Source organism: Cornus florida, unplaced genomic scaffold, assembly GCF_030987335.1.
Source record: "Cornus florida cultivar Cherokee Brave unplaced genomic scaffold, ASM3098733v1 CherokeeBrave_3.0.0_Hap2_Chr06, whole genome shotgun sequence".
NCBI lineage: Eukaryota > Viridiplantae > Streptophyta > Magnoliopsida > Cornales > Cornaceae > Cornus > Cornus florida.
The window spans coordinates 65046976-65073780 of record NW_026775576.1 but is presented as its reverse complement, the minus strand read 5'-3'; the positions used below and the strand labels follow the sequence as shown (position 1 = coordinate 65073780).

General features: G+C 35.0%; 2 protein-coding genes and 1 non-coding gene across 4 annotated transcripts; all 3 read right to left on the bottom strand.

The window, feature by feature from the left end:
• Positions 1 to 53: 53 nt before the first annotated feature.
• LOC132311773 (calcium-transporting ATPase 5, plasma membrane-type-like) lies at positions 54 to 10454 on the bottom strand. Of its 2 annotated transcripts, XM_059809865.1 has the most exons (9): positions 10341 to 10454; positions 10038 to 10127; positions 6225 to 6294; positions 4600 to 4670; positions 4436 to 4519; positions 4275 to 4352; positions 4116 to 4187; positions 904 to 987; positions 54 to 365 (listed from the first exon to the last, which is right to left on the bottom strand). In XM_059809865.1, exons 2-9 carry the CDS (start codon positions 10080 to 10082, stop codon positions 279 to 281), a joined length of 591 nt encoding a protein of 196 aa, XP_059665848.1. In that variant the 5' UTR covers positions 10083 to 10127; positions 10341 to 10454; the 3' UTR covers positions 54 to 278. The 2 variants fall into 2 exon arrangements, with proteins under 2 accessions (XP_059665848.1, XP_059665846.1); XM_059809863.1 differs by having other exon boundaries at positions 54 to 987.
• LOC132315155 (U6 spliceosomal RNA) lies at positions 3537 to 3637 on the bottom strand. Its single transcript, XR_009483588.1, has one exon. It is a non-coding gene; the product is annotated as a U6 spliceosomal RNA (small nuclear RNA).
• On the bottom strand, positions 10433 to 11900 carry LOC132314212 (uncharacterized). The gene is made up of 5 exons (XM_059813104.1): positions 11306 to 11900; positions 11021 to 11114; positions 10821 to 10860; positions 10535 to 10626; positions 10433 to 10438 (listed from the first exon to the last, which is right to left on the bottom strand). The coding sequence occupies exons 1-5, from the start codon at positions 11548 to 11550 to the stop codon at positions 10433 to 10435; spliced, it is 477 nt and encodes a 158-aa protein (XP_059669087.1). The 5' UTR covers positions 11551 to 11900.
• Between the last annotated feature and the right edge of the window lie 14905 nt (positions 11901 to 26805).

Sequence of the window (26805 nt, the reverse complement as noted above, 5' to 3'; positions counted from 1 at the left end):
AACACACAAATATATATATCAAATTTTAATTTTAAAAGGGAACATACTGCAACAGTGAAAATCTTTATAGCAGCATATATGGCATCACTGTGTTTAGTCTTGCCACTCGTAAATTGAACAGTTCCATCTGGATTTTTAGTATTTCCAGTAAAGTATCTGCAGAGACTCACATTTATAAGCTTCACATAACAAACACTTTATAGGAGGGAGGGAGGGAAGAAGGTTATTCCTCTCCGTGGGGAGGCAGGTGACAGGGAACTCATCAAATAAGATTCGATTTACCTGGCAAGGAGGACAACAAAAACAAGGAAAGCTACAACCAGTCCAACGATATAAATATATGTTGCAACACTCTTTAAACGTACCTATCATAAGTTATTCACAAATAGTCATTTCTAGTCAGTCACTCAGAGATGCTTCATAAAGTGTAGTGACAAGCTCCAGTCTTAACAATTTAAAAAGTTGAATATTTAACAAGACAAATATCAAAAAAGTGAAAAGGTAAAGTATATAGGACAGTTATTTGACAGGCTATCTTATATAGGTGTAACAAGAAGAGAGAGGTTAAAAATCAATGTGAAAGAGAGACATTAGAAGTGTTGGCCTATTAGTGTGAACATAAGAGAGTAAATTCAGCTACTATAAAAATATTCAACACAAACCAGTAGATGGCCAGTGAGAAAATGAAGATTTGTTTGTATAGCAGTAAGAAACAAGGAGGTCAACCAAAACTAACATTGAATGAAGTAAAAATAAATTATTTTAAACAATTAATTTAATGATAGAAATAGCTTATAATATAAGAGTGTGAAGAAAAAGAAAAAGAAAAAAGAATCTGTGTGGCCAACCCCGTTCATAGAAATAAAAAATCAAGGATGATAACGATAATTTAAAAGGCCAAACCTGCAATGGCGTTTCTTCACCAGAATCTGCTGACATACTTGCCATTAGCAACCCCCAATCTGTATTTATTCCAACACTTGTTACCTAAAAAAAATTTGAAAACCTGTAAGTTAGCATAATTTAGCAAATGAAGCAAGCTATACACACCAAACATAAAAAAAACTATAATTTATTTTTAAATTGTCATCTATGTAATTTTTTTTTTTTTTCCCTAGTTGGTACTCACACACACATGCCTCCACCGAGGTTCGAACCCCTTACCTCCCTTTGGAAAGTAGGAGCCTCGTACCGCTAGGCCACAGGCCCATTGGTTCATCTATGTAATTAATATCCAATGCATAGGTACATTGTTAACTATTTTGTCTGATATCGATTGAGCATCACACCTAAAATATATAAAATAATATTTGAGGCCAACTTCCTGTCTGGGTTTAAAGTCCTTAGCTTTTTTTAGGAAAGACATTATTTTGAAAATGAGCATAGACCTGACAAGCTGAGTTTGAATCTGCCAGCTTTGCAGATACAGACTAGTAGGGCCTACGCCTCACCAGACTAGTATTATAAGAATTCTTCCAATTACTTGAAATTCTGACCGTAGACAGAAAAAAAATTGGACAATAAACAACATGGTCGGCTATCAAAGAAACAAACAGAAGAGGTGTCAAAGAGAGTAACAATTTGAGTTTCGATGTTGGGTGGGGGGTGGGAAAGAGAAAAAAAGAGGGAAGTTAAAACAGAAGACACCAAATGGTGTCATTCTGAATCCTTCCAACTTCCTTTATTCAGCAATCTTTTACTAATCGCAGGAATTAGACTGTCCTTCGCTAGAGAAACCAATAATCAAATTTTTTTTTTTTAGGGTAAGTAAAGGTTCATTCCCCACATATCTACAATTTTGCCCATTGACTCACAAGATTAAGGAACTCAAAATAGAGTATTTGAGAGACCGAATACGTGTTTCTTTGCCATCAAAGGATCTCCTATTTCTCTCACGCCACAAGCCCCGCCATAATAAACAAAGGGGAGTGACCCTCCAAATATCTATGGCTTAGCTATCCACTATACACCCTCTTCAAGCCTCAATCGTGTCCACTGTGGACTGAGGGGACACCCAAAACATACCGAACGCAACCAAAAACACGGTCCAATCATTCATGCGATGAATTCTCTAAACAATCATGAGAGGAACTGGCGGAGTAGAAGAAGCAGTATCTCTCGAAGGGTGGGAAGATTACCCTTTTGAAGATCAAGTAATTGAGCCTCCCTACCTACTTTTTGTCCCTTTTTCAGATTCCCAACTCTGTGGCTATGAGGATAGAGAGGCTTCAGCGGTACTTCCTTTGGGGTGGTTTGGTAGAGGAGTTCAAGTACCATCTTGTCCATTGGGAGCATGTTTGTAGATCAATCCAGATAGGCAGATTTGGGATTAGAAGACTAGAACCTTTTAATAAGGCTCTTCTGGGCAAGTGGCTTTGGAGATTCGGTGATGAGAGGGACAGGTTATGGAGGAGAGTCATTGCCTAGAGATCCGGGGAGGAGAGAGGTGGGTGGTGCTCTCTTGAGGTGAGGATCCCAGGCGGGGTGGGTATTTGCAAATTCATCAGGAAGGTGTGGGATGAATTCTCTAAACACATAAGGTTCAAGGTTCGAGGGGGCACATTCATCCGCTTTTGGGAAGATAGCTGGTGTGGGGATCGTACACTGGCGTGGATTTTTCCTAGGCTTTTTAGGATTGCTACAAATAGGCATGCTCTGGTTGTCGTCGCCTATTGCTTTGATGGTAAGAGGACGACTTGGGATGTGCGGTTTGTGAGGCATTTCCAGGATTGGGAGTTGGATGACATTCATGAGCTTTTGTCTTTGTTGTAGTGCCAGGTAGTTGTTGTGGGTGAGGCTGATTCTTTGGTATGGACCCCTTCTTCTTTGCTGTGGGTGAGGTTTGATGTTTGCTCCTCCTTTGGGAAGATTTCAGATGATTAAGGGGCTGCTTTCCCCTGGAAGGCTGTATGGCGCACCAAGGCACCCTTAAAGAGGGTTATCTTTTGTTGGACGGCGGTTCTCGGAAAGGATTCTGACCTGTGACAATTTGAGAAGGAGGAGACAGGTTGTTGTCAACTGATGTTGCATGTGCAAGGGAGACAACGAGACAGTTGATCACCTTTTGTTGCATTGCCCGGTCGCTAGGGACATGTGGGGTTTGATTTTGTCTTTGTTTGGGGTCCACTGGGTTATGCCTCGGACCTCATTAGAATTGACTGAGGCTTGGAGACGTTGTATAGTGGGCTCTCAAGCCCGCGTCCTTTGGAGGGTGGCACCTTTGTGTATTTAGTGGGGCTTATGGAGAGAACGCAATAGGAGATCCTTCGATGGTGAGGAGACTCCTATTGGGGAGCTGAAATATTCTATCCTGAGTTCTCTTTTCTGTTGGGCTGCCTGGAGGAATTGTAAATCCTTGGGGCTGATAGTTGATTTTTTGGACATATTGAGAAACTAGGGGCCCGATGTGGCTCTTCTTTAGTTTCTTGGGCCGTGTTCCCCCCTGGAACGCTTTCTATAACAAATATTACTTATCAAAATAAAATAAAAACGTAGCCCAAACATCTCTCACTACCAGACTCCTTGGCTTTTTACACAAATTTTTGGACCATTTCTCAATTTGTCCGTGTCATCCTTGCCAGGGGCCATGCTAATCTTCTCTGTGTATTATTGATCATGATGTATAACCTCTAAAATCACATGGAATGAAGTGATAAGAAATTATTTTAAAAAATTAAATCTAATACAACATATGGCTTCTAACAGAAAAGAGTGAAAGAATCCATGTGGCCGACCCGTTTGTACGGGATAAAGGAAAGGATGATGATGTATAACCTCTAAACTGGACTGCTTTTTGTATCAAATACATATCTTATGCAGGTACCAGCGGTTCCTAAGTTCCCAGTACAGGTTTTTCACATTATATAATTATAGGCTATAATTTTGCTTTTGGATAATACAATGAGAAGTCTTGATTCAGGTTAACTTGGACACAACTATATTTTTGCATATTAATCAATTTCTACAGCAGTCATAACCTTCAGAAATGCATTTGCAACACTATCTTAAAGTTAGAAAACATTTGAACTTTATAAAAGGTCAATGGTGATCACAATATTAGGAGCAAGAGGAAGAAAGAAACAACAAAGGAAACGAAACTTCATAAGAAATTTTACCAGCATAAATCCATAACCATCTGCAACTTTGCAGCCAGACATTAAAAGTCGTGCCTTCAAACTCTTTTGAACCTACCGAAAAGGAGATCATGCTAGTGATCTAAGAAAAGAAAAATTGCAATAATAACATAGCACAATATAATAGGTTATAAAGCTTACAATCTTGCTCTGTCTAGTAATGCTAGATTCATCAATTGCAAGAGAGTGACCAGAAATTAGAACACCATCAGCAGGGACCTGGGGTAGGAGTGAAGTAGAAAAGTAAAAACACTGAAAATGCAAGGGTCAAACACAGCAAAAACAGGAACTATGTCATTCACCTGATCACCAATTTTTAGAGGCACCACATCACCTACAAGAAGATCAAATAACGAAACTACAACTCTGCTACCACCTCTAATGACCTGTGTATGCATATCTTCAACAGTGAGGAAAAAGAAAAACATTGTAGGTCAAGGACATTGCCAAACAGCAGATATCGTACCTCCAAATGTATATTCTGCTTCTCCTCATTTATAGTTTGGAACTGAAGGGATTGTCCACAATAACTTGTAGCTTTAGGATGGAGAAAATGAAAAATGAAAGAAGTCAAGAATTCAGCACAATGAAACAAATATACATGTTTTTCATTACAACCTATAGTTGTGCAAAAGCATGACTTAGTATGATGCAGATATGCATTAAATACATCAAATATAGTAATCAGAGAAAGCCAGATTTATGCATCCAACTGTGAACCACTAAACCATCATTTACACGGCGTCATGGCAAATACAATTCAAGATGCAAGCATGGAGAACATGTTAACATGTTACTAATGGAATCTACAAGGATAACGGTAATGAATCAAATATGCAATGATGGTAGTATTTTGTGCAAGCCAACTCGTGTTTGGAGTTTCTTTATGACCACCAGAGACAACAGGCCCTCAATTTGAAGTACAAATCACACAACAAAATTTCCGTAGAAAATTTAATTTTTACCAGTAAGAAAAAAATAATAATAGTGACTGCCAAATGCCGATTTCAGTATGCTAGAGAAAATGTCTAGAAAAAATACAAACAGAAAAGAGCATGGAGTAAGAACAAGCTGAGTGAAAATTTACTAGTGGTACGATTAGCTCAAAAGCACCATATTATGTACGAAGGCCAGTAGTCAGACATACATATAATATAAAGCCAACATAATATTTAAGCCAAAGACGAGAATAGACATGGAGTCTATGGCGGAAGAGAACTATTGGAGTGAGATGAGTGTACCCTAAAGGAAGTAACAATAATGCGTGTGGTAGGACTTGGAAGAGCACAACGCCAGGGTTGGAGTACAATAAGCATACAGGCACTTTTGTAATGCCTCTATGTCTTTGGTGATGTTTATGGCCAGAAAGGAATAAGAGATCCTTCGATGGAATGGAGACTCCTGTTGGAGCGCTTAAGTTCTCTATTCTTTGTTCTCTTTTTGTTGGGTTTTGGGGATAAATTGTAAATACATGGAGGAGATTGTTGATTATTTGGACTCTTTGAGAGTTTGGCTTTTTAGCCTTGTGTAGTTCATTGGGATGCATTCCCCTTTTGAATGCTTCTTAATACATTTTTACTCATCAAAAAAAAAAAAAAAATTAGACTGAAAAGAATCACATTTAGCTCGGATTTACAGTTTCAAAGTGACAGGTTGCTAGATTTTCAAACATGTTTTTGTTATTAGAGGTTGTAGGATAGGAATTTTGTGGGACGTGGGTAGCACTTTTGGGACCATAAACAGCATCCCATGATTATGATGCCCGTCAACCAGTTAAGGTTAGACAATGATGATGATGAACCTTTTTTCAGTGAATACTAATATATGTACTTGACTAATTATCGCATTACAGGAACAATGTATGGTAGAACTGTTACGCAACACAACGCCTAAATATGTAGCAAAACACTTTATTCTTTAGCCAAAAGAGATGGAGATGGATAATGAAACCAACTATAACTGCATAAACCTCACATTCAATATAATTATGAAGCTAATTATTAAAGCCAAAAGAAATTATTACAATAGATCGAAAAAAATAAAGGTCGAAGCATACAAGAGTTATACTATTCAATTTAACGTGACCAATACCTGTAACAATTATAACAAGGGTGACTGCTAACACAATGCTTCCCCCATCATACCATCCTTCCTTAATACCCTACAAGGGAAAACTTAATTCAGAGACATGAACTGATATAAATTAAAGGGTTAATTTCACTCACACCCCCTTAGGTTTGGCCATTTTTCACCCTCAAACATCTTTCGAAAATAACTATTACATAGGTCCATTCTCACTTTTCCGTTACAATTTTCGTTAAAAATATGTAAAAAGACAATTTTACCCTTAATTTTTTAATCTCTTTTATTCCCAAATATCATATTACATGAATCACTAATATACCCCTTATCATTACATCTACCAACCACCACAACCCACACACCCTCCACGGGAGAAGGGCTCGCCAGAAATGACGTCACCGACTTAGGTTCTCGCTTTCCATTTGCAATCACAGTTTCTTAGTTCGCAATTGCAACTCCATCTAGTGGCTTCATCACCCTTGGATGCATCACCCACCAGAATCGAGTACTACGCCATTGTTACAGACCTTACTGGACCTCAATTTCACAATTACAGCCATGGCATCACTGTAACCCCACAGCCAACTCAATTTCTATTCAATCTCATCTCTCACCACCACCAAAATTTCACGGCCACCCCAGATTCCACCATGTCCCCAAATTCTACCGAACCCATATCAGAATTGAATGACAGCAAGACTATCACGTCGGCACCATTGGTGTGAAGGAAGACGATGAACCAGAGGGCTGCGACGCCTCCGTCCTCATCTCCTCCACTCCCATCAACAAGGCCGAGTGCAACGCCAACATCAACCTCTCCCTCCTCAGCAACGCCTTCGATGTCGTCGTCTGCACCAAGACTACCCTCGAGCTCGCCTACCCTACCGTCGTCTCCTGCGCCGAAATTATCGCCATCGCTACCCGGGAGCTCGTCACCACGATGGCTCACCTTCCCCGCCATCGTTTGTTGCGCCGAGATCCTCGCCGATGTTGGTGGTGGTGTTGTGCTTGTGTGTATATATATATATGTGTGTGTGTGTGTGTGTGTGTCTGTGTTCGTATATATATGTATCTATATATAATTTGTAATTACAAAATTTAGAGGGATATATTTAGTCTTTTAATCTAATTCTTTAGGCTAAAGAGTTATTTTGACAAAAGCAAAGGGTATTTAAGTCATTTAACATCGTGTCAGAACTGTTCAACTAACGGTTGGGGTGTGAATGAAAAACGGTTCATTAGTTTGTAATGTGAGTGATAGTTATTTTCGAAAGAGATTTAAGAGTGAAAAATGGCCAAACCTGAGGGGGTGTGAGTGAAATTAACCCTAAATTAAAATAATCATTGTTTAAATACACAAAAAGAAACCTTGCACAATATAGTGGATTAAAAAGAGAGAGAAAAACAAGCAATTCCCTTATTTTATATATGTGTGTGTGTGTGTGTGTGTGTGTGAACAATAACTCATAAAAAAAAGGTTGGAAGCTCCTAAGTAAATGTTTAACTAAGCACACTATAAATTGTTGGCCAATTACTTCAGAGATAAAGTAAAACAATCTCCCACGTTTATATTTGAAATTTTGAATTAAGAACACATTGAAAAACTCGAACACGTGGTTTGTTTTTTCATTTTATTTTGCCCATTAATTGCAACCATGTGACGACTAGCATCTAAAATTAGCATTTCTAGAATGAAAAAAAAAAAAAAAAAAACCCTACTTTTATTTTCTTTGATACCAGTAAGAAAATAATTATACTTGAACTACATCAATTTTCAAATATTGCAAAGATGAAATTTCTTTAACGCCACTTATTTACCAAATCAAACTTTTCTTCGGTGTATGGTTTCTACAAAGATTTTGTACTTGACCTAACAACAGAATTTAATAAAGAATCTGCCCACAGACCATGGTTATCAGAATCAGACTTGACATTAACCCGATGATGGAGCAATTCACTGGGTAACCAGTACAACCATTGTGTCAGACTGGTCAGTTGCACAGCTTGATTATTAATATATGTAAAATGCATATGAGTACTGATTGTGGTAAAACATGTCAACAAAAGAGTGGTAGTTAGTGGGTAAAAATTCTGCACGCAACTAAGGACGCCAAGCCATATTTTTTACAATGGAAAACAGGAAGGAGCAATCACTTCAAGCCAATTAATTCACTCTGGTTTGACAGAAATCCCAGCCCTGGATTCTACTCCGGAATTTTCACTAACCAAATTGGTTCACTTATTGGTCCACCGATTCACCAGTCCGGCAGGTTGTCCAGTGTCACTTTCTAATAACACTGTCATAAGCTTTAAAAGGAGTGACTAGAACAAAAATTTTATGCGTCTCGTGAGAACATACTTTTCTTTTAAAGGAAGAGGGTAATAAAGCATGAATAATGACATTTATGCTCTGTGGGCAGTGACTGCAATGTTAGGTATCCTAAAGGACAAGAGACTATTTTTGGGGTAAGGAGGAACAAAGGACATTGAAACACTAAAATGGGAATAAAACTAAAACAAAGGACTGAAAGACACAAAACGACATGTACCGAATAAGATCATTCTGAGACTTCAAAGAAATTCCAACTCCACTGAAACAAAACAGCCCCGTTTGATTTTAAAGTCGTAGACAAACGATAATACCCTAAAAGAAAAGAAACAATAAAATAAAGAAGAGGACTACCCATGCTTCAGTACAAATGTTCTCTTTGGTAAGCAATTCAAGGATTCATGCTCACTTTGTGAGACATTGAAAGATCCATGATGCCAAACAAAATAACAAAACAGAAATGGATCTCACATGATGTAATTGAAAACACTTACTAAAATTATCAGCTAAAGCCTACTTTTAAGAAAATCCATTGGATATATGAAAAATATAAGGAATTATCAAGTAATCAACAATTTTTTAGCATCGAAATTTTTAACTCAGAAAATGAGACGCAACCAATATTATGATTCAAGTTTTACTACAAAACACTTTAAAAAGAAATAGGTTCTCTTTTTTCTTTTTTTCTTTTTTTTACTTTTTCTTTTTTTTTTGATAAGTAATATTCCAAAGAAATAGGTTCTCAGTGGAATAATACACCAAATCCAGTAACTTCTCATCTTTTTACAAGAGAAGTGTCATATGAGTTCTTGAACCAAAACCATGATTCTCAAAGAACTTCAATGGAGTAGCTAAAAACCTATAAGAATTATAGTCAAACTGGATCTCCACTGAACCCATACCAAAATTATGTCCAATTTTTTTAAATTTTTTAGATAGGCCTACTGTTTTATGCCCTTTCCAGAGCGACACTTAAACAATAATCTTAAGTTTTGAAAAATTGCACTCCTTTCTATCAAGTTTTCTTTTATGAAAAATACAAAATATATGAACTCCTCCCACACAACAGATCATACAGAACCATATGGGGCTTTGTTTAAGCTGTAAAATGAAGAGAAGGGAGGAAGGAGGGGGAGGGGATCCATTCTGCCACCATTTACTTATAAAAGAAATATGGACCAGCAATTATTCATATATAAAGTCAATGAAGAACAATTCATTTTAAAAAATATAAACAAAAACAAAATCGTATTTAGATCCAATACCACATTGAATATTGGTATAGAACAATAATTATATACTATGACTGGAGATGCTCAAATTTGCAATTAGGGGATCATATTGTAAGTTAATGCTTAACTCAAAGAACTATAATGGACCAAAATTTACCAATTATGGACAGCCAACAGACAACAAGATGATAACTCAGGAAAAAACTAGGAACATACTACAACAATAAATACTCCTAATGGCTAAGCTCCATTTAATCTCACCTGTGTCTTTATACCTAGCCCCAAAGAAGCAGCTGCAGCTATCATCAAGATGATCAGGGTTATATCTAGGCAAGCTTCCCAAAGAAACCTCTATGAAACATATAACAGCCAAATAAATTCAATAGCACAATTTTTTTACTTATAGAAAGACAGCATATTTTGCTTATTTAAAATCAGTAGGAGGAATGCAATGCCAAATGTTGAATTTAATTACAATATAAACCCAAAAACTCCGTCTTTTTTTCCGAGGATATGTGTTGGATCCAAAAAAAAATTCTCTCTCTAATATATCATCATCATTACCAGGGATTCCCTTCTCTAGATCTGTCTTTAACATAGCTGCCAGTCCTTTAACCTAATGTAAAAGAAATACGGCTTGGATTTAGAACGATGATCTAGAACTAAATGACAATTAATATAAAGAATACATACATACATACATACATACATACATATATATATATATATATATATATATATATATATATAACACTTGCCCCTCCATATTGCTGCAAAGCAGACAAATCATATTCCCTCGTCAATGACAAAAGTGCCTCTTGTCCAATATCATAAGGACCAGGTGACAGAACTAAGTAAATCCACAGAAACATGTAAAAGATTGATGAGTTTAATAATCAAAGAAAAATAAAAGAGAGGGAGAGGGAAGAAGAAGAAGATGTCCATCATAAATGGAACCTAAAAATGACATACCATGCCGTAATTAATAATAAATAAATTAAAACTGTAGTAAATTAAAACAAGAAAATATAGAAAGGGCAGTACCATTTTCTTCTTTCCTAGCAGATTCGGAAAGATGAGTAGCCTAAGGAGCAAGAACCATTGATTTAAATTTTTTATTAAATGACTCAAAATTTGTAAGAAAATTTGGCAAAGCGATTTAGGTTGTGCGAAGATGAACTAGCAGACTTACATATATAAAAATAATCAATAAATAAATAAAAAGGTAGAATAATTGAACATACTCTCAATCTTTGACGGTCTTGCTTAGTATTATTGGTCATCAAGCCGGAGCGGCTGCCTCCAGCCTCAAGGTCACTCATTCTTCTTCTCAAAGCACTGTTGGAGGAAAGATGACACCTATTATGATCAATCTTTGGTCTACAATGACGGTTCAATTACAAAAACTCAATAGCATTGAATGATTAGTAGTAGTATTAGTAACTATAAAATCTAGGGTAAACGAAACTGAACCAAACTATGGGTATTTCTTGCTCGTGCTCGGGCTAAGCTTGGACTCCGTTACATACCCAGCTATGAAATCCGATTTCCATAGACAAGAAAGAAAAAGAAGTTGCCTCCACCACAAAGTTGTTGCATTTGGAGCACCAATCAATGACTTGGATTTGAAATTAGAGGAAAATTTAATTGAAATTTTTGACAAAATTTCAATCAATTTCAACTCCAAATCACAGATTCGGTGCTTCCGAAACAAGTTTCCAGACGAAATCAAACCTTCCATGGTTTTAGCGACTCGGATTACTCTGTGTAGCATGTAGAGAGCCGCTCACGGTGTGGAGCGGAAGAGGACGGGCGGCTGCTGGAGATTTTTAGTTACAGGGTTTATCTAAATAAACGGGTCAGACTGAATTTGGATTTTGGGTCAAACTCTATGAGCTTTAATAATGGCTCATATGGGCTAAATCTATATTTATACCACTGTTAATTTTAAATGTCACTTGACACTTCTAATAATTTTTTTTTTTTTTATAAGAAATTGACACACTCACTTCATTTCTTTAATAATTTCTGACTTGATTGATATATATATTTTTAATTATATTTTCTTAAGTTGTCAATAAGAATACTATATTTATAAACGATTTTCATTTCAAATAAAATGCAAAACAAGATGTTTGATAAAGTTATCAAATTTGGTTTTCTGTTGTGGTTTTCATTTTTCTTAAAAAGGGCAACAAAATCCGTTTAATAATTCTATATTGATTTTTCACATTTCAAAATTTTTGAATATTAGTTATCATTTCCTTCACAATTCCCACAACTCCAAAATGAAGCTTTGTTTTTAGTTTTGATTTTCAAAAACTATTATTTATTATTTTATTATTCAATTATACTCAAATAGTAAATAAAATTAAATATGTATTTCATTATGCTCAATGGTAAAATTAAAAATATTATTTTTTAATTATAGTCAAATAGTAAATAAAATTTTATTTTATTATTTTTCAATTATACTCGAATAGTAAATAAAAACTAAAAATTTATTTTATTATACTCAGAATGGTAAAATTAAAAATGTAATTTTATTCTTTTATTAATTTATTAATTTTTAATTATACTCGAATAGTAAATAAATATTATTTTATTATTTTTCAATTATACTCAAGTAGTAAATAAAATTAAAATATATATATATATTATTATACTCAAATAGTAAAATTAAAAATGTTATTTTATTATTCTTCAAGTATACTTGAATAGTAAATAAAAGATTCAATTTAAAATAATAATAATAATTACCAAACATATTTTCTCTTTTATCTTTTAAAAAATTCAATAGCAGATTTATGTTACCAAACTGTTTTGGTTTTGACAAAAATATCAGCACGACCTTTCAAAACTTGCCATTTTTCACATAAGCACAACAACAAAATGAAAACCACATCTTTACCAAATAAGGCCTTAGCAAGTGTAATCAAATTTTTTAATTCCAAAAGTCGGTTAGGAGTAGATACTTAGCCGAACCCAACCTAACAATCAAGCTAGGCGAACTACCACGCCAAGCCCAGCCAGCCCAGCCCAGCCCGTCTTAGTTGCATTAATGTGTTATGAGGAAGGATGCACAAAATTTTTATTGAACCGATAAACTGAACCAGACAAAACTGAATTGATAGGTTTGATCTAAATTACACAATCCTTTTTATCGGGTGTCGCTTTTACACTCCGAGCGCGTTCTCGCTCTTGCTCCCATTTCTATTCTATGTGACTTAAATTTTGTCACTTTCACGCTCTCACTTCCATTTACGCTTTATGTGACTTAGGGTTTGAATCTTTTTTTCATGGTTCGGTTCGATTCTGGTTCCAAAAACATAGAACCGTTTATAAATGTTAATTGAATCGAACTAAAAAGTTTACTAAATTGTATATATATATTTTTATATATTGTATTATAAGTATAAACAATAGATTAATAAGATTAGCCTTTTAAACACTCAACTATATGTCATAATATTTTATTATAGAATTATATCATATATTACATATTTTTATTTTATATAAATTTTAGAATGAATTATAAAAAAAGTCTAGAACCGTGGAACCAAACTGAACCAAATTACTTACCGAAAAAAAAAAAAAAAAAATGAACTAAATCATTTTCTCACATTTCGGTTTGGTTCAGTTCCATTGGTTTCACGGAGTTCCAATTTTTATGCAACCGTTAGGAATGGTTTGGTTCTAAAATATTAGCAAACCGGTCCAATCCCAACCATATGCACCCCTAGTTATGAGCTTTTATCTACATCATCAAATTAATTATTGTTAATTTAAATTTTAATATTCCATCTCCTTTTAAAGTAAAAGGTAGAAAGTTTGGGTATCCGGGATGTTCTTTGCCAATGGAAAATAAAAAATTTAATCATTTGCATTTTAGGCCAACAACATTTTGGTATTGGTCCTTTTTTATGATTGCACTCCATTCTTAAAGGAAAAGACATTTCTATCCCTAATTTTATAAATACATAACTATTTTTTCAAATACCACAATTAACCTTTCAACTATGGAAAGATATCTTCGTCTCCCCTCTCCCTAATTAACATTTGGAAAATGATAGAATTGACATCTATAATGTCCCCGACAAAAACCAGCTAACATAAAAATATGATGTGGCCAACTCAAACATGATTCTTTCCATTCTTTCCAATGATGCAAGAAATGGTAGGGGCACCGGAATCCTTAAACTTAAGAAGAGTGTTGTGTTGGATTATTGAGCTCACTTACTCAGCAAGAACCACCTTTTTAGGAACTTGACCTCGAGATTTCCTCTTTTGGATACACAAGTCTTTCAAGAATTTGGCATATGGTGGAATTTGAATAATAACATCAAGAAGAGGAAGATTGATTTTGACTTGTTTAAAAACTTTTATCATATCATTGATCTTTTCTTTTTGTTTTCCTGAGGAGGAAAGTTCTCTAAAGGCTTGAGGGAATGGAGCCCTATGCTCATATGGGTTCCCTTGTAGAGGAGGCAAATATGATAATAATGGATTCTCTTCTTTTTCATTCTCAATTTCATGAGATGGAAGGGATTTTGGAATTAATGGATGGAGGAGTAAGCAAATGATACTCAACATTTCGAATTGGTTCACTTTCCTCACTTAGCATCTCACAGACTTTATTGTCATAACCTTTCTCATTTTTCAAGGTCGTAATGGCTTGGAATTGTTCATGTGTAAAAAGTCCCGGTGAGGGATTAGCTTCCACCATGTAGTGTGCCTTTGGGTTTAGTTCTAGTTGGTTAAGAAGCTTTCTATTTTTCTCTTACACTTATTGCATTTGCGATTTGCCCGATTTGAGCTCAAGCTTGGCAATGGATTAGGAATGAGAATGGAGCAATTATGTGTTTAACTCAAGATTACCCAAAGCGGCCACCACTTTATCTTCAAAAGCAGAATTCTTAGGAGGCACCTGAGAAGGATGAGAATGTGAATTATAAGTGAGAGATGCTTGATGATAAGAACTTAAAGAATGACTAGAAGGATGACGAGAGTATTGCGATGGATGATAGGATTGAGGATAAGCATTTTGATTAAATACTAGATGAGGTGGTACATACTTTCCTTGAGAAGGATTAGCATTTGCACCTTGATTTTTACATGAGAAATTTGGATGATTTATCCACCCGGCATTATAAGCATTGGAGTATAGATTATTGGCCGGGCGAGAAAATACGGCATTAACTTTCTCTTTAGGTTCACTTGAAGTTGGTTCTCCAATGGGACAATCCCGAGTATTATGACAAGGATTAGAGCAAATCATGTACACTTCACTTGGAGTGGGAGTAGAAGAGAATGATTGAGGTGCAAAAGAATTTCTTAGCAAAAATTGATCAAACCTTTGAGTAAGGGTTTTGACTTGAGCGGTGACCTCTAAGGAATTATCAATGAAATTAAGATTTTTAACTCTCCTTCCACCTAACACTGACATCCGGCCCGATCGAGTGGAAATGGCACAATGCACTAAATTTTCACTCAAAATTTCAAATAAAGTCTAAATTTCATCCTCATTTTTAAGCATGAATGTACCTCCACATGAGGCATCCACCATTTGTTTGTGTGTGTCCGACAAGCTTTCATAAAAACATCGCACTAATTACTATTTTGGAAAATCATGATGTGGACATTTTTCTTAGCAAATCATTCAATTTCTCCCAAGCCTCATGGAATTGTTCCCCATCGCTTTGAGAGAATCCTATGATGGGCGTTCTCATTTGATTGGTCTTAATTGTGGGAAAATGTTTCTTAAGGAACTTCTGTTGTATGTGAGCCCAAGAAGTAATGGTATTTGCCCCTAAAGTATTGAACAAATACTTTGCTTTATCTTTAACGGAAAAAGGAAAGAGTTTCATTTTCAAAGCTTCTTCTGGTAAACCGGTGATTGTTACTGTTGAGCATATTTCCAAGAACTCATCCAAATGCCGATAAGGATCCTCATTCGATTTACCATAAAAAAAAATGGCAACATTTGAATGATTTTGAACTTGATTTCATAATGATTTGCCAAAACATTGGGAAATTGGTAGCAAATTGGAGAATTGTAAGCATTTGGAGTGTAATGGTGTAACGTTTCGTATTTTATAGACTTTCCTAAATTTTTTGTTTATTATTTTTGATGTGCCTTTGATTTACACTCCATGTGGGTTCCGATACTCTTCATTGATATTGTGTAATAACCCGGTCATTTTCCTTCTTTTCTTTTTTCAGTAATTTCTTTTTTTCATCTTTTTCCCTATTTCATCTTTTTCCCTTTTATCTTTTTCCTTGCAAAACCTCACTTTTTGTACTCGGATTTGATTCCAAATTTGCATACATCCATAATATTTAATTTCCATGATATTTACATTTTTACTTTTGTAGAAAAGCATGCTAGATGTTTACTTTTCTTGTAAATGGTACGGATCCATAACTTCTTGGAAATATTCTTGACTTTTGGGGTTTTAAGTGTAATTAAATAAAGTAATTATTTTATGTCTTAGAGACCATTTTGTAATTTAATTTGGAAGATATTTTGGAAAATGACCTTTTTGCAATTTTTGGAAAGTGTGATAAGTGTCACACTCTCATGGAGCCACTTGTTAGCATTGGGGTGGAGTAGGTTGGAAGCTTCATCTCTTGACACATGGAGGGTGTAAATTCACCCGTTTGTTGGCTTAGAATTGGAGCACTTGTTGGCTTGGATGGTTAACAAGTGTAGGCTTAGGATTAAGCCTAGGAAGGAGCCATGGATTTGTGACAAGTGTAGGTACCAAATTAAGTCTTGCATTATGTGTGTGTGTGAGAGGTAGTGTAAGAGCACATAGTGAGTGGAAGAATGCTAAATCCTCCACTCACCTCACTTTATTGTATCTTCCTCACCACTTTACTCTCAAACTCTAACCTAGCCTCCATCGAAGGAAAAACTTGACTTAGAATTTTGACTTCATTTTTGGCCTCCTTCCACTCACCTTAGACCTTTGAGCTTGGAATACTTTAGCTTCCTCTCACTCTCCTCTACAAAACCCTAGTTTGGTTTTCCTTTTTGGACTTGATTGCTTTGGATTATAGAGATTCTATTCTCTATTGAGGTAGGAGGTGTTCTAGTTTATTATCTAAGTGAATAAATTGCTTTTGTAGTAATATTCAAGTTGTATGCATGACTCTTACTAATTTGAGAAATTATGATTAATAGTAGTTTGCATATAACACACTTTAGACTGTTAGACTTGGTAAATGACATGGCCATGACTTGATCTTTATTGTATATTGAATTAACATGATTTAAATGAGCTTTTAAATCAAGAGATTTAATTAATTTAAATTGATTTAAATTCTACTTAATTGTACTATGCTTGTATTTCATTTTAGACTTGATATATGGCATGGCCATGCCTCAGTTCTTGTTATATATATTCATTTGGGATTATTTGATTAACTCTTGAAATCTAGAGAAATTAATTAATTAGTTTAATTAATTTTTATTTCATTGTTCTAATGATTTAGTCATTTATTTCATGGGGCTTTTGTGTTTGTAACATATATTATGGCTTGTTGCTCAACTTGTTGATTTTGAAAACTTATGATATTATCAATAACTTGACTTGGCTAGGACTTGGTTCTAGTACGGGAGATAGAGAGCTCTCTACACTATAGTGCGCATTAGGGGAAGGTACCCATGGGTTAATAGCCCTAAAGTGATCCCAAGAGTACGATTTTAATCCGGGCAATATCCAAGTATCCATTTTGGTTTGATTTCGCATTTAAATTCCTAGTTGATAATCTTGTGAGTTTGCATCTTGTTTCGTTGTGTTAGAAGTTTCAATGTCGGTTAAACACTTTGGATTAAATTATATTGAATTGTAAGTTGTATTAAATTAAGCTTAAGCATGCTCATTCCCTACGAGTAAACTTGTTTACTCACCTCAAAGTTACCGGGTTGTTTTGCAGGTAAAGAGACTTTGTTTTGGGAGCATCACATCCCTAAGTTGCTTTGACGCCTTGATGTATTTTGTTGTATTTTGGAAAACATGCAAGTGTTAGCATGTAGTATCATTTTGGTGAAAAATGCTATTTTTGCCTTGAAATATATAATGTGTACCTAAGTACACTTTTTGATGCTTATGTTGTATGTATGACATGAGGCCAAGGGCCAAGCATGCTTACTTTAATATTTGTACTCACTTGGTACTATATTTTGCTTTAAAAGTGTATTTTAACCAACTTTGGAGGTTTGGCATATGAAATTCTCATAATTGACATGTATGAGGCCGTAAGACATTGTATTACATTCAAATATTCATATTGGGTATGTTAGCATGTTCACATACTCTTATCCTCTTGAAAATCAACTTTTAATCTTTGTTTTTTAATCAATTCATGATGGGATTTGAAGCTTGGCTTAAACCTCACCACTTTTAGCACATAACAGGTGTTTCAATCCCACTGAAATGCCATTTCGGTCGACCGATGGCTTTTGGAAATTTCATTGCACCAAAAAAATCACTTTTTAGTAGCTAAAAGTACTATTCAGGGTTATTTCAGTCGACCTAAATGATTTCCTTCATTTTCTAAAAATTTTGGCCATTTTCTGTTCATTTTGGTTGACCGAAATGCCATTTCGGTCGACCTAAATGGCTCAACTCTTCATTTTTCAGTTTTAGGGACAACATTATTGCTCCGACTTCAAACGATCATAATTTCTTCATTTCTAATCCAAACGGGCTAATTCTTGAGCCTAAACTGAAAAATTTTGAGTTAGCTTTCCAATGGTACCAATGCCATTCTCAGATTCAAATCATAGTGGGAGTTATCTATATTTTAGTGAGATGGTGTCAGTTTTCGCTTAAACCGGAAAGGGCGTTTTGTGGGATTCTTGTCCAAAATTCTTAGAACCTCTTGGAATGTTGTGAAATGATTAGTTTAGGTTGTGTGAACCTTATTTGACTTACTTGGAGTCAAATTTCCATTCTTAGTTGTAAATTGACCATTTTGCCCTTAATTAATGGATTTTGCTCGTTTTAACTCTAGTTTCCTCTTTCACTCTCTTTAAGTTTTGTGATTTCATGGAAGGTCACATTGGTGTCTTAGGGATGACTTCTATCTCTAGAGACTTTGGTTTATCTTTCACTTCCGCATTTTGGATCCATTACCGGGTTAACTTTCGGGTCATCACTGACGCACTGAGTTGATAAAAACTTGGGTCGTTATATATTGCATTATGGCATTTCCATGTAATTGTGTGTGAGTATATATATGTGTGTGATAATGTATTTAGCTATGTGAGAGGATATTTTATGACATGATGATGGTTAAGATTTGTAATGGGGTTATTTTAGTAAATTGGAGGGTCAAATGGAGACCCAATTGTTGGCCACTCATTTAGAGGTGACAAAGGCCATTTTGAGCCTCAATTTTCTTCTTCCTCATCCGGGTGTGTGTTTTTCTCTACATTTCTATCTTTCTCTATATTCCTCTCTCTTCTCTCTTGATTTCCTCTAGGTTGAGGTAAATTTGATCCAAGCCATTGTTAGCAAGGTTGTAGATCTCTTTAAGGGCTACGTTTTGGTTCTGGTCGTACAACCTTTTAGTGGGATTCGAATTTGGATCATGGAGTCCTATGGTTTTTATGAGTTTCTATTTGTTTCTTGCATAAAATCTTAATGATGCGTTACATGTTTTATCTAACATGTTTAAGTTTTGACAAAGTATTATTTGAGATGTTTAAGCATGAGATGTTGTTAATTTACATGATCCATGTTGTGGATAAAGTGATTTAGTTATTTGTTGCAAAACATGCTAATTCTTTTTAAGATGAAATGTTTGAGAAATAATTTGTATGATCAATTCCATGTTGTGGATTTCATATCTTATATGTTATGATGTGAGGTATAAGATGGATGTTTCATGAATTGTGTTTTCATGAGTAGTTGTATGTCATGCACATTATTAGCATGAGGTGAGTTTGAGAAGGTGAAGTTACGGTATGGGTTAGGCAAGTGAAAATTGAGTTGATGATTGAAATTTGGGTTGGAAAAGAAAGAGAAGGTGTTCCATTCTATATACATTGCATTGTTTGTGAAATTATAAAATTCATGTATAATGATATTGTTGATATCCCTATGATCCCGTTTCCTTGATTCCCTCTTTTTTGGTTGTAGCTCACGAGATTACTAAGATTATATTTTAGGATATCTCTATTGAGCTGTTGAGCTCTACCTATTATTTAACATTTTCAGGAGAAAGGAAATAAATTGATGAATGGCGTATCTTTACAGCCTTAAACAAGATTAGGATATCATATTTATATCTGTATATTTTAGACTTTTAGTTTAGTTGATGATCGTTTCGTAAAAGAAATGTATTTATGGCCCTGTCAGCCTTATTTTGTAATCAAATTTCTTTTGGACTTGTATATAATGGAACATGTATGACTTCGATTTTAAAATAATGTATAAATGCTATATTTTAATGTATATAACGTTTTTTTGATGTAGTTAGGTGTGTGATTTCATATACGGGTTGTTTAGTATGTTGAATTATGTTGAGAAAATGGTTAGAGATGAGTTTTGATCAATCTCGTAGGTTTATGGGATTCACAAAAGTCACACTTTTTGGTGTAAGCCATGTAAACGATTAGATGGGGCTATGTAATTGATTAGTTGAATTTTTACCGATCTGCACGTTCATTGGCCAAACCAAGTAATCGGTAAGATGATTCCATGTAATCGGTTAGATGAGCTATGTAACCAGTTAGATGAGACATCTAACCGATCAGTTCGTCTTGGCAGATTGCATGCCACTGGATTAGACCATTTAACCGTTTAGATGAATCATGTAACCGGTTAGATGAACTAGTATTCACACATTGACCCCAAACTTTGGTATAATTATATAATTTCCCCTGAGCTTCAATATAATTATTGGATGGCTTTAGTAAATGACTATTTTACCCTTTATGGGTCTTAAATTATTATGATTGAACTAAAAGACTATTTTTTTCCTTATTGGGCCCTAAAGTATTAAATTAATATGGAATGACCGTATTACCTTTGCATGTCCTCTAGTTCGGATAAAGACCCGTTTAGCGATCCGGATCCACTCGATTTGGGTCATTGCAAATGGTCTATAAGAACCCTAAGTGGAGGATGGGGCAATAGATGTGGTCCATGATAAGGTTGAGGTTGAGGTTGAGGTTTATCATTATTATCCATGATATCAAATGAGTGAATGCTAAAGGAAGGAGGTTTCCTTTCATGTCTTCTAAGTTCCCTAAGAGTAGATTCGATTTCTTGGTCGATGGGAATAAGACGATTATGAAGAGACATTTTATCGAACATACACCATACCAAAGCACATTATCAAAACGTAACAATTTCACCACCAAAACATCCACATACTATGAGTCTTTTCTCCTTAAATCAATTGTAATGACCCGGTCATTTTCCTTCCTTTCTTTTTTCTCAGAATTTTACGAATGAATTTTTTTCGTTGAATTCTCTCTTATGAGTTCAGTTTCTCGTCACTTAGTGTCGTCTCGAGTGTTCGAGAATGGTTTCCGAGACTCTTTTCTTTGCATTGACAACTTTCTTAAAGGACCAAGTCATTTCCACATTTTTCATTTTTTCGATACTATTCACTTTTCGTCTTTTTCCCCGTGTGTCACTTTGTTGGCACAACCTCACTTTTCATGTTCGGGGTTGAGTTTTGACTTCATGAGTTTTCATTCTAGTTGTTTTTCTCGAAATGCGTAACTTTACTTTCGGAGAAAAGCTCGCAGGTTATTTCTTTTTCTCGCAAGGGCGTGGATAAAAGGATTCTTCAAAAACATTGATATTTCATCGGGTATTTTTCGTAAATATCTTCAAAAGATATTTATTTTAGGGGTTTTTAAGAAAATATCTTCATTCTGGCCAGTTACGCAGTTATCCTTTTGTGTAGGTGCCTTTGTGTAATTAATGAAAGTTAATTGCAAAGTGTTTTCTTGGGGCTTGGATCTTCGTACGGGATTCATTTTCACATTTCATCAAGTCGTGTACTCTTAGAATTGTCTTGCGGTCGATCTCCTCAGTTTTCGGGTTTTTGATCCCTATTGCCGCTGAACTTATTTAGGACATATCTCTCTGCTCGGGACTCAATTTTCGATGTCGTTTCTTCCGTTGTTCATTTTTTCTCATTTTGGTTCTTTTTCATTCATAGAGTTTTGCCATTTGAGCACGTCTGCTCAAATTCCACTTTTCCGAACCCGGCGGGACCCATTCGGAGCACTTTTAGGATTTTTTTTTATAAATAGGGAATGTCATAAGGAAAAGTCAAACTTTTCCATCTCTTTCCCCTCTTGACTGGCAGCCATGGGAGCCTAAGGGGTTGCCACCCTTCTTCTTCCTTTTTCGGCCACTTCCCTTGAGTAAAATGCCGTAGTGCCTTAGTGATAAGCGTTGAAAAGTACGCATTTAAACCCCCTAAGCTTGAGCATTGTAGGACATTTATCTATTTTATTTTTTCGTCTTAGACTAATTTCATGTTATTGCCCTTTTTAGGTGTTTATCCCAAAAATAAGTTAATTCAGCTAAATAAGAACATTAAAGAAGCTATTTCAAGCTGAATGGAAGAAATGAGCAAAGTAGAAGCATAGTGTGGAAAAACAGCAAGTTCTATCGATCTCAATATTCCTTCGATCGATCAGAGAAAGATCGATCTGGCCTCATCAAGATGGATCCAAGCATTTGTCCTTATCCAAAAGATCTCAACATCTTCGATCAATCCAACCTTTCTCAGATCGATCGAAATTATTCGATCTTATCCACACCTACCACCCCACCTACCACTTTTGTCTTTTTCCCAAAATACCCTAAAATATCTCAGAGATTTGTTTTTATTCAAAAAGGCACTGCCAAGGACGATCGATCTCTACAGCATTCGATGGATCTTACCTAAGTTCGATCGATCTCACCACAGTTCGATCAATCGAACCTCCTCAAGTTCGAAATAAAATAGAGTCCAGCTCATTAAAAGATGGCTCGTGATGCAATCATTGCAAGGGCCCTAGTGCATGAGTCCAGACCATTAGGTGTGACACTTGAGCTACCTATATAAGGATTTTGAGCCATTTTTACATTATATATCTCTTATCATAACTTACACATCACATATCTTGGAGAGGAGGATAGAGACTACAGAGCTTTTACACATCTTTGGGAGTTCTTATCAAGAAGGAGGTCATTCTTCTAGGGTTTCCATCAAGAAGGAGGTCATTCCTACCATGGAGATAGCCCTTGAGGGTTGGATGACTACTTCAATGAGTGGCTAGACATCTACTTGGGGTTAGAGTAGCCCCTAAGTTTGCTTCCTAGACCTAGTGCTTTGTATATTCTTGGGGATTTATTTGTAATGAATGTTTTGATCTTGGATATATATATATATCTTGTGATTTCTACTTGATGTGTATGGATTAATGCTTTAAATTGATTATCCATCCCTAACCATATGTCTATGTATGCTAGAATGGATGATTCATGTGTTTTTCTCTAGATTTAGTGGACTTTATGCATGTCTATGTGTATGGATGAAGTTAATCTAGTGATGATCAAAACATAGTGCTTAATTGAACACTCTTGTAATTTATTTGATGGTTCACACTTGTTTCTTGATGGATTGTGTCACATCTTTAGCTTACTTAGTTTAATTTTCATGTCTTTAGTGTAGATGTAGTGTAGTTGCTTTAGATTCATAGATAGGTGGACAATCTATTCCTGTTCCTTGGTGTTCCAGCAAAGGGTGTATGTTTCTAGATAGTTGTGTGTGCACAAATTGTGGTTTCATTGAATGGATTTTGGTCTCATTTGATAGGTTGTGCTTTCCATTTGAATTGGCTAGACAATCTATACTTATTTGCCATCCATGCCTAGTTTCAATTAATGTCACACACACACAAGTTACAATTCAATTTTCCCATTGATATATAATTGCTAGTGTCTAGTGAAGTCAAGCTTAGTGGTGAGCTCTAGTACCCCAAGTCCTCACCTCTCTATATCTTTTCCCTATCGTCTAAAATTATTGTATTTTGCTTGCTTTAATTTCAATTGCATTGTAGTTTAATTAACCAAATAAACCATCTTTTGATCACTCGACCTACTAACCCTATTTATTGTTTCCATTGCAAACACGCCCACAATCCCTTGGAACGATCCCTGCTCAACCCAGCTATATTTTTAGTTAGAAGTAATAGTGGAATTTATAAATTTAAAACTTGGTCACATTGCACACTCACAATTTTTAGCACATTTTTAGGCTTTGGTTCAACGACGTACCACTTAGTGTTTAATGTCCGCCTCGACGAGGCCTTTAATTCCAATCGATTGGAATCTCGTTTTGGCCATTTTTCGAGTTCGGGTTTGAAGCCAAGTTTGGATTTTGGTGTGACCTCCTTAGGGTTTAATTTCACCTTGTTGTCCCCGACAAAACCCCAAAGTTTCATAAGATTCGGAGCAGTTTCATTTCGGTGAGGCATCTCAAATCGAGGTAGGGGATGTCTTAGGTTTATATTAATGTTGTATTGATTGTTTTATAAGCATTTACAACTTGTAAGCATGCCTTTGTTCAAGTTTTAAAAATTAATTTGATTATTTTCTATGTATGAGATTTAATTTCCATGGATGTATATAGCTTGGAATTAAATTATGGCATGTTATTAAATTATGCCTTGATATGTTTGTCAACATATATTAAATTAAGAATATTTGAACATATATTGTAACTTTTATTTAATAATTTTTTTTTATTAAAATTTAATTCACATGGTTGTAACTAGCATGAAATCAACTTGTAATGTGATATTAAAATAGGCCTTGGTATGTTCTTTAACCTATGTTAAATTGAGGACATTTGGAGTTGATAAAAAATCTAGAGAAAATTAATTAATTGCTTAATTAATTTTAGTTTAAGTATTTTAATCACTTAAATGGATATTTAATGTGATATATGTAAAGATGACGATATATTCCCTAACATATATTAATTTGAGGCTATTTGGAATTAATTTTAAATCTAGAGAGTTTAATTATTTTATTTAACTAAATCATATTTACTTGTTCCATGAATTTAACTATGCCTTAGAAGTTGTTTCTAGGTTTAAGTCATGGTAATTGTACCTAGCATGATGTAGGATATCATTGTCTTGCAAAACTTGTTTAAATATATTTTGCATAGATATATAGCTTGTTTATAATATTATAATTGATTACCTTGAAAGTTAGTTATTAAATTGTAACTTATTTAGTACTTGTGGCTTAGGATGGTAATTTGGCTCCATTGTTGTAGAATATTCTTGTTTTGTGTATAAATTGCATATTGAGAACTTGACATATCATCTGCCACTTAGACTTGAATTCTAGGACAATGTTTGCGTGGATTCAACCTTACTTGTGCATGAAAGATGATTTTTATGCATTATTTGATTTTGTATAAGTTTGGTTTAACTTATTGATTTTACATAAGTTTTGAACTTATTGATTTTGGAAGGCTTATAAGGACAAAATACAGGTGATGGCTAGGGTTTGGCTCTAATACAGAGACAAGAGTCTTCTAAGTCATAAGTGCGCACTAGGTAGTACCTTGTGGATCGTAATTACCCTGAATAACTTGCTTGGTTAGAGACCATGGGTCCTAGTCTTTCCACTATTTGATTTCACATTTAATTTCAAGTTATTAATCATGGATTACTTGTAACTTGAGAATTGGTGCTCATCCTGTGGGTTTGGATTTCATTTAGTATACTTGGAACTGTATACTTGCTTCGTGTATTTAGATCTCATTTAGTATACTTGAAACTGTATACTTGCTTCGTGTATTTAGATCTCATTTAGCATACTTGAACTTGTATCCTTGTTTGTGTATCTAAACTCTATCCAGTGTACTTACGCCTTGTATGTTTGTTTTGTGTAATCGAATCCTATTAGTATACTTGTGCCGTGTATACTTGTTTTACGTGTAATTCATTTAGCTTAGTATACTTGTGCTTGTATACTTGATTTATGAGTTTTCCTATATTAATTGTATGCTTGTATGTTGTATATCATGTTTTAACATTATTTATATACTTGAGCATGTATACTTGTATGCCGTAGTTCATTTCAATTGCTAGTGTAGCTTGAGATGATCCCTTAGTCTCACTTTTAACATAGATGTTAGGTGGCATGACCTTTTGAATTGTTTCACATTAAAGTGATAACCTTGTAAAATGTTAGGTCTATGCATGCTCATTCCCTACGAGTAACTTGTTTACTCACCCTAAAGTTATCGGGTTATTTTTCAGGTACAGATACCTTGGTTTAAGGTGCACAACATTCCTAGGTCGATTCGTTGAATTGAAGTTCTTTTGATGTATTTTTGTTAACATGCAAGTGTTAGCATGTTTAGCTTCTCTTATGAAATTGTAATGTAATGTTTGGTTTAACATGTCATTTCAATTTCGGATATGTAATAAGTGTCTAAGCACTCTTTTTAGTACTCATTTGATATGTATGATTTTTGGCCAAGGGCCAATCATCTTATAGTTTACGTCCTTGCTATGAAATTTCTTGTTTTTACCATTGAAAGATATTTTTATGAGCATTGGAGGTTTGGCATATGATTTTGTGAATCTATCATGTATTAAGGCCATGGGCCATTGTAACACCTTTCAATTTGTAAAGTAGGTTTGTTGGCATGCCTGCACAGTTCTAAATTTTGTTTTTAGACCATTCCATGATGGGGATTGAGGCTTGGGTGAAGCCTTATCAATTCTGGTGCGTAACAAGTAGTTTTGCAATTTTTTTGAGTCATTTCAGTAGACCGGTGACTTTAGGACTTCATTTGAACAGTTTAAGTGCATATTCCAGTAGCTTAGGTACTGTTTTGGCCACAGCCGGTCGACCGATTCATCATTTCGGCTGACCGAAATGTTTTTCCTTCATTTTCCAGATTTTTGGTTATTCTAGGGTTATTTTGGCTGACCAAAATGCCATTTCGGCTGACCTAAATGCCCAGCTCTTTTTCTCCT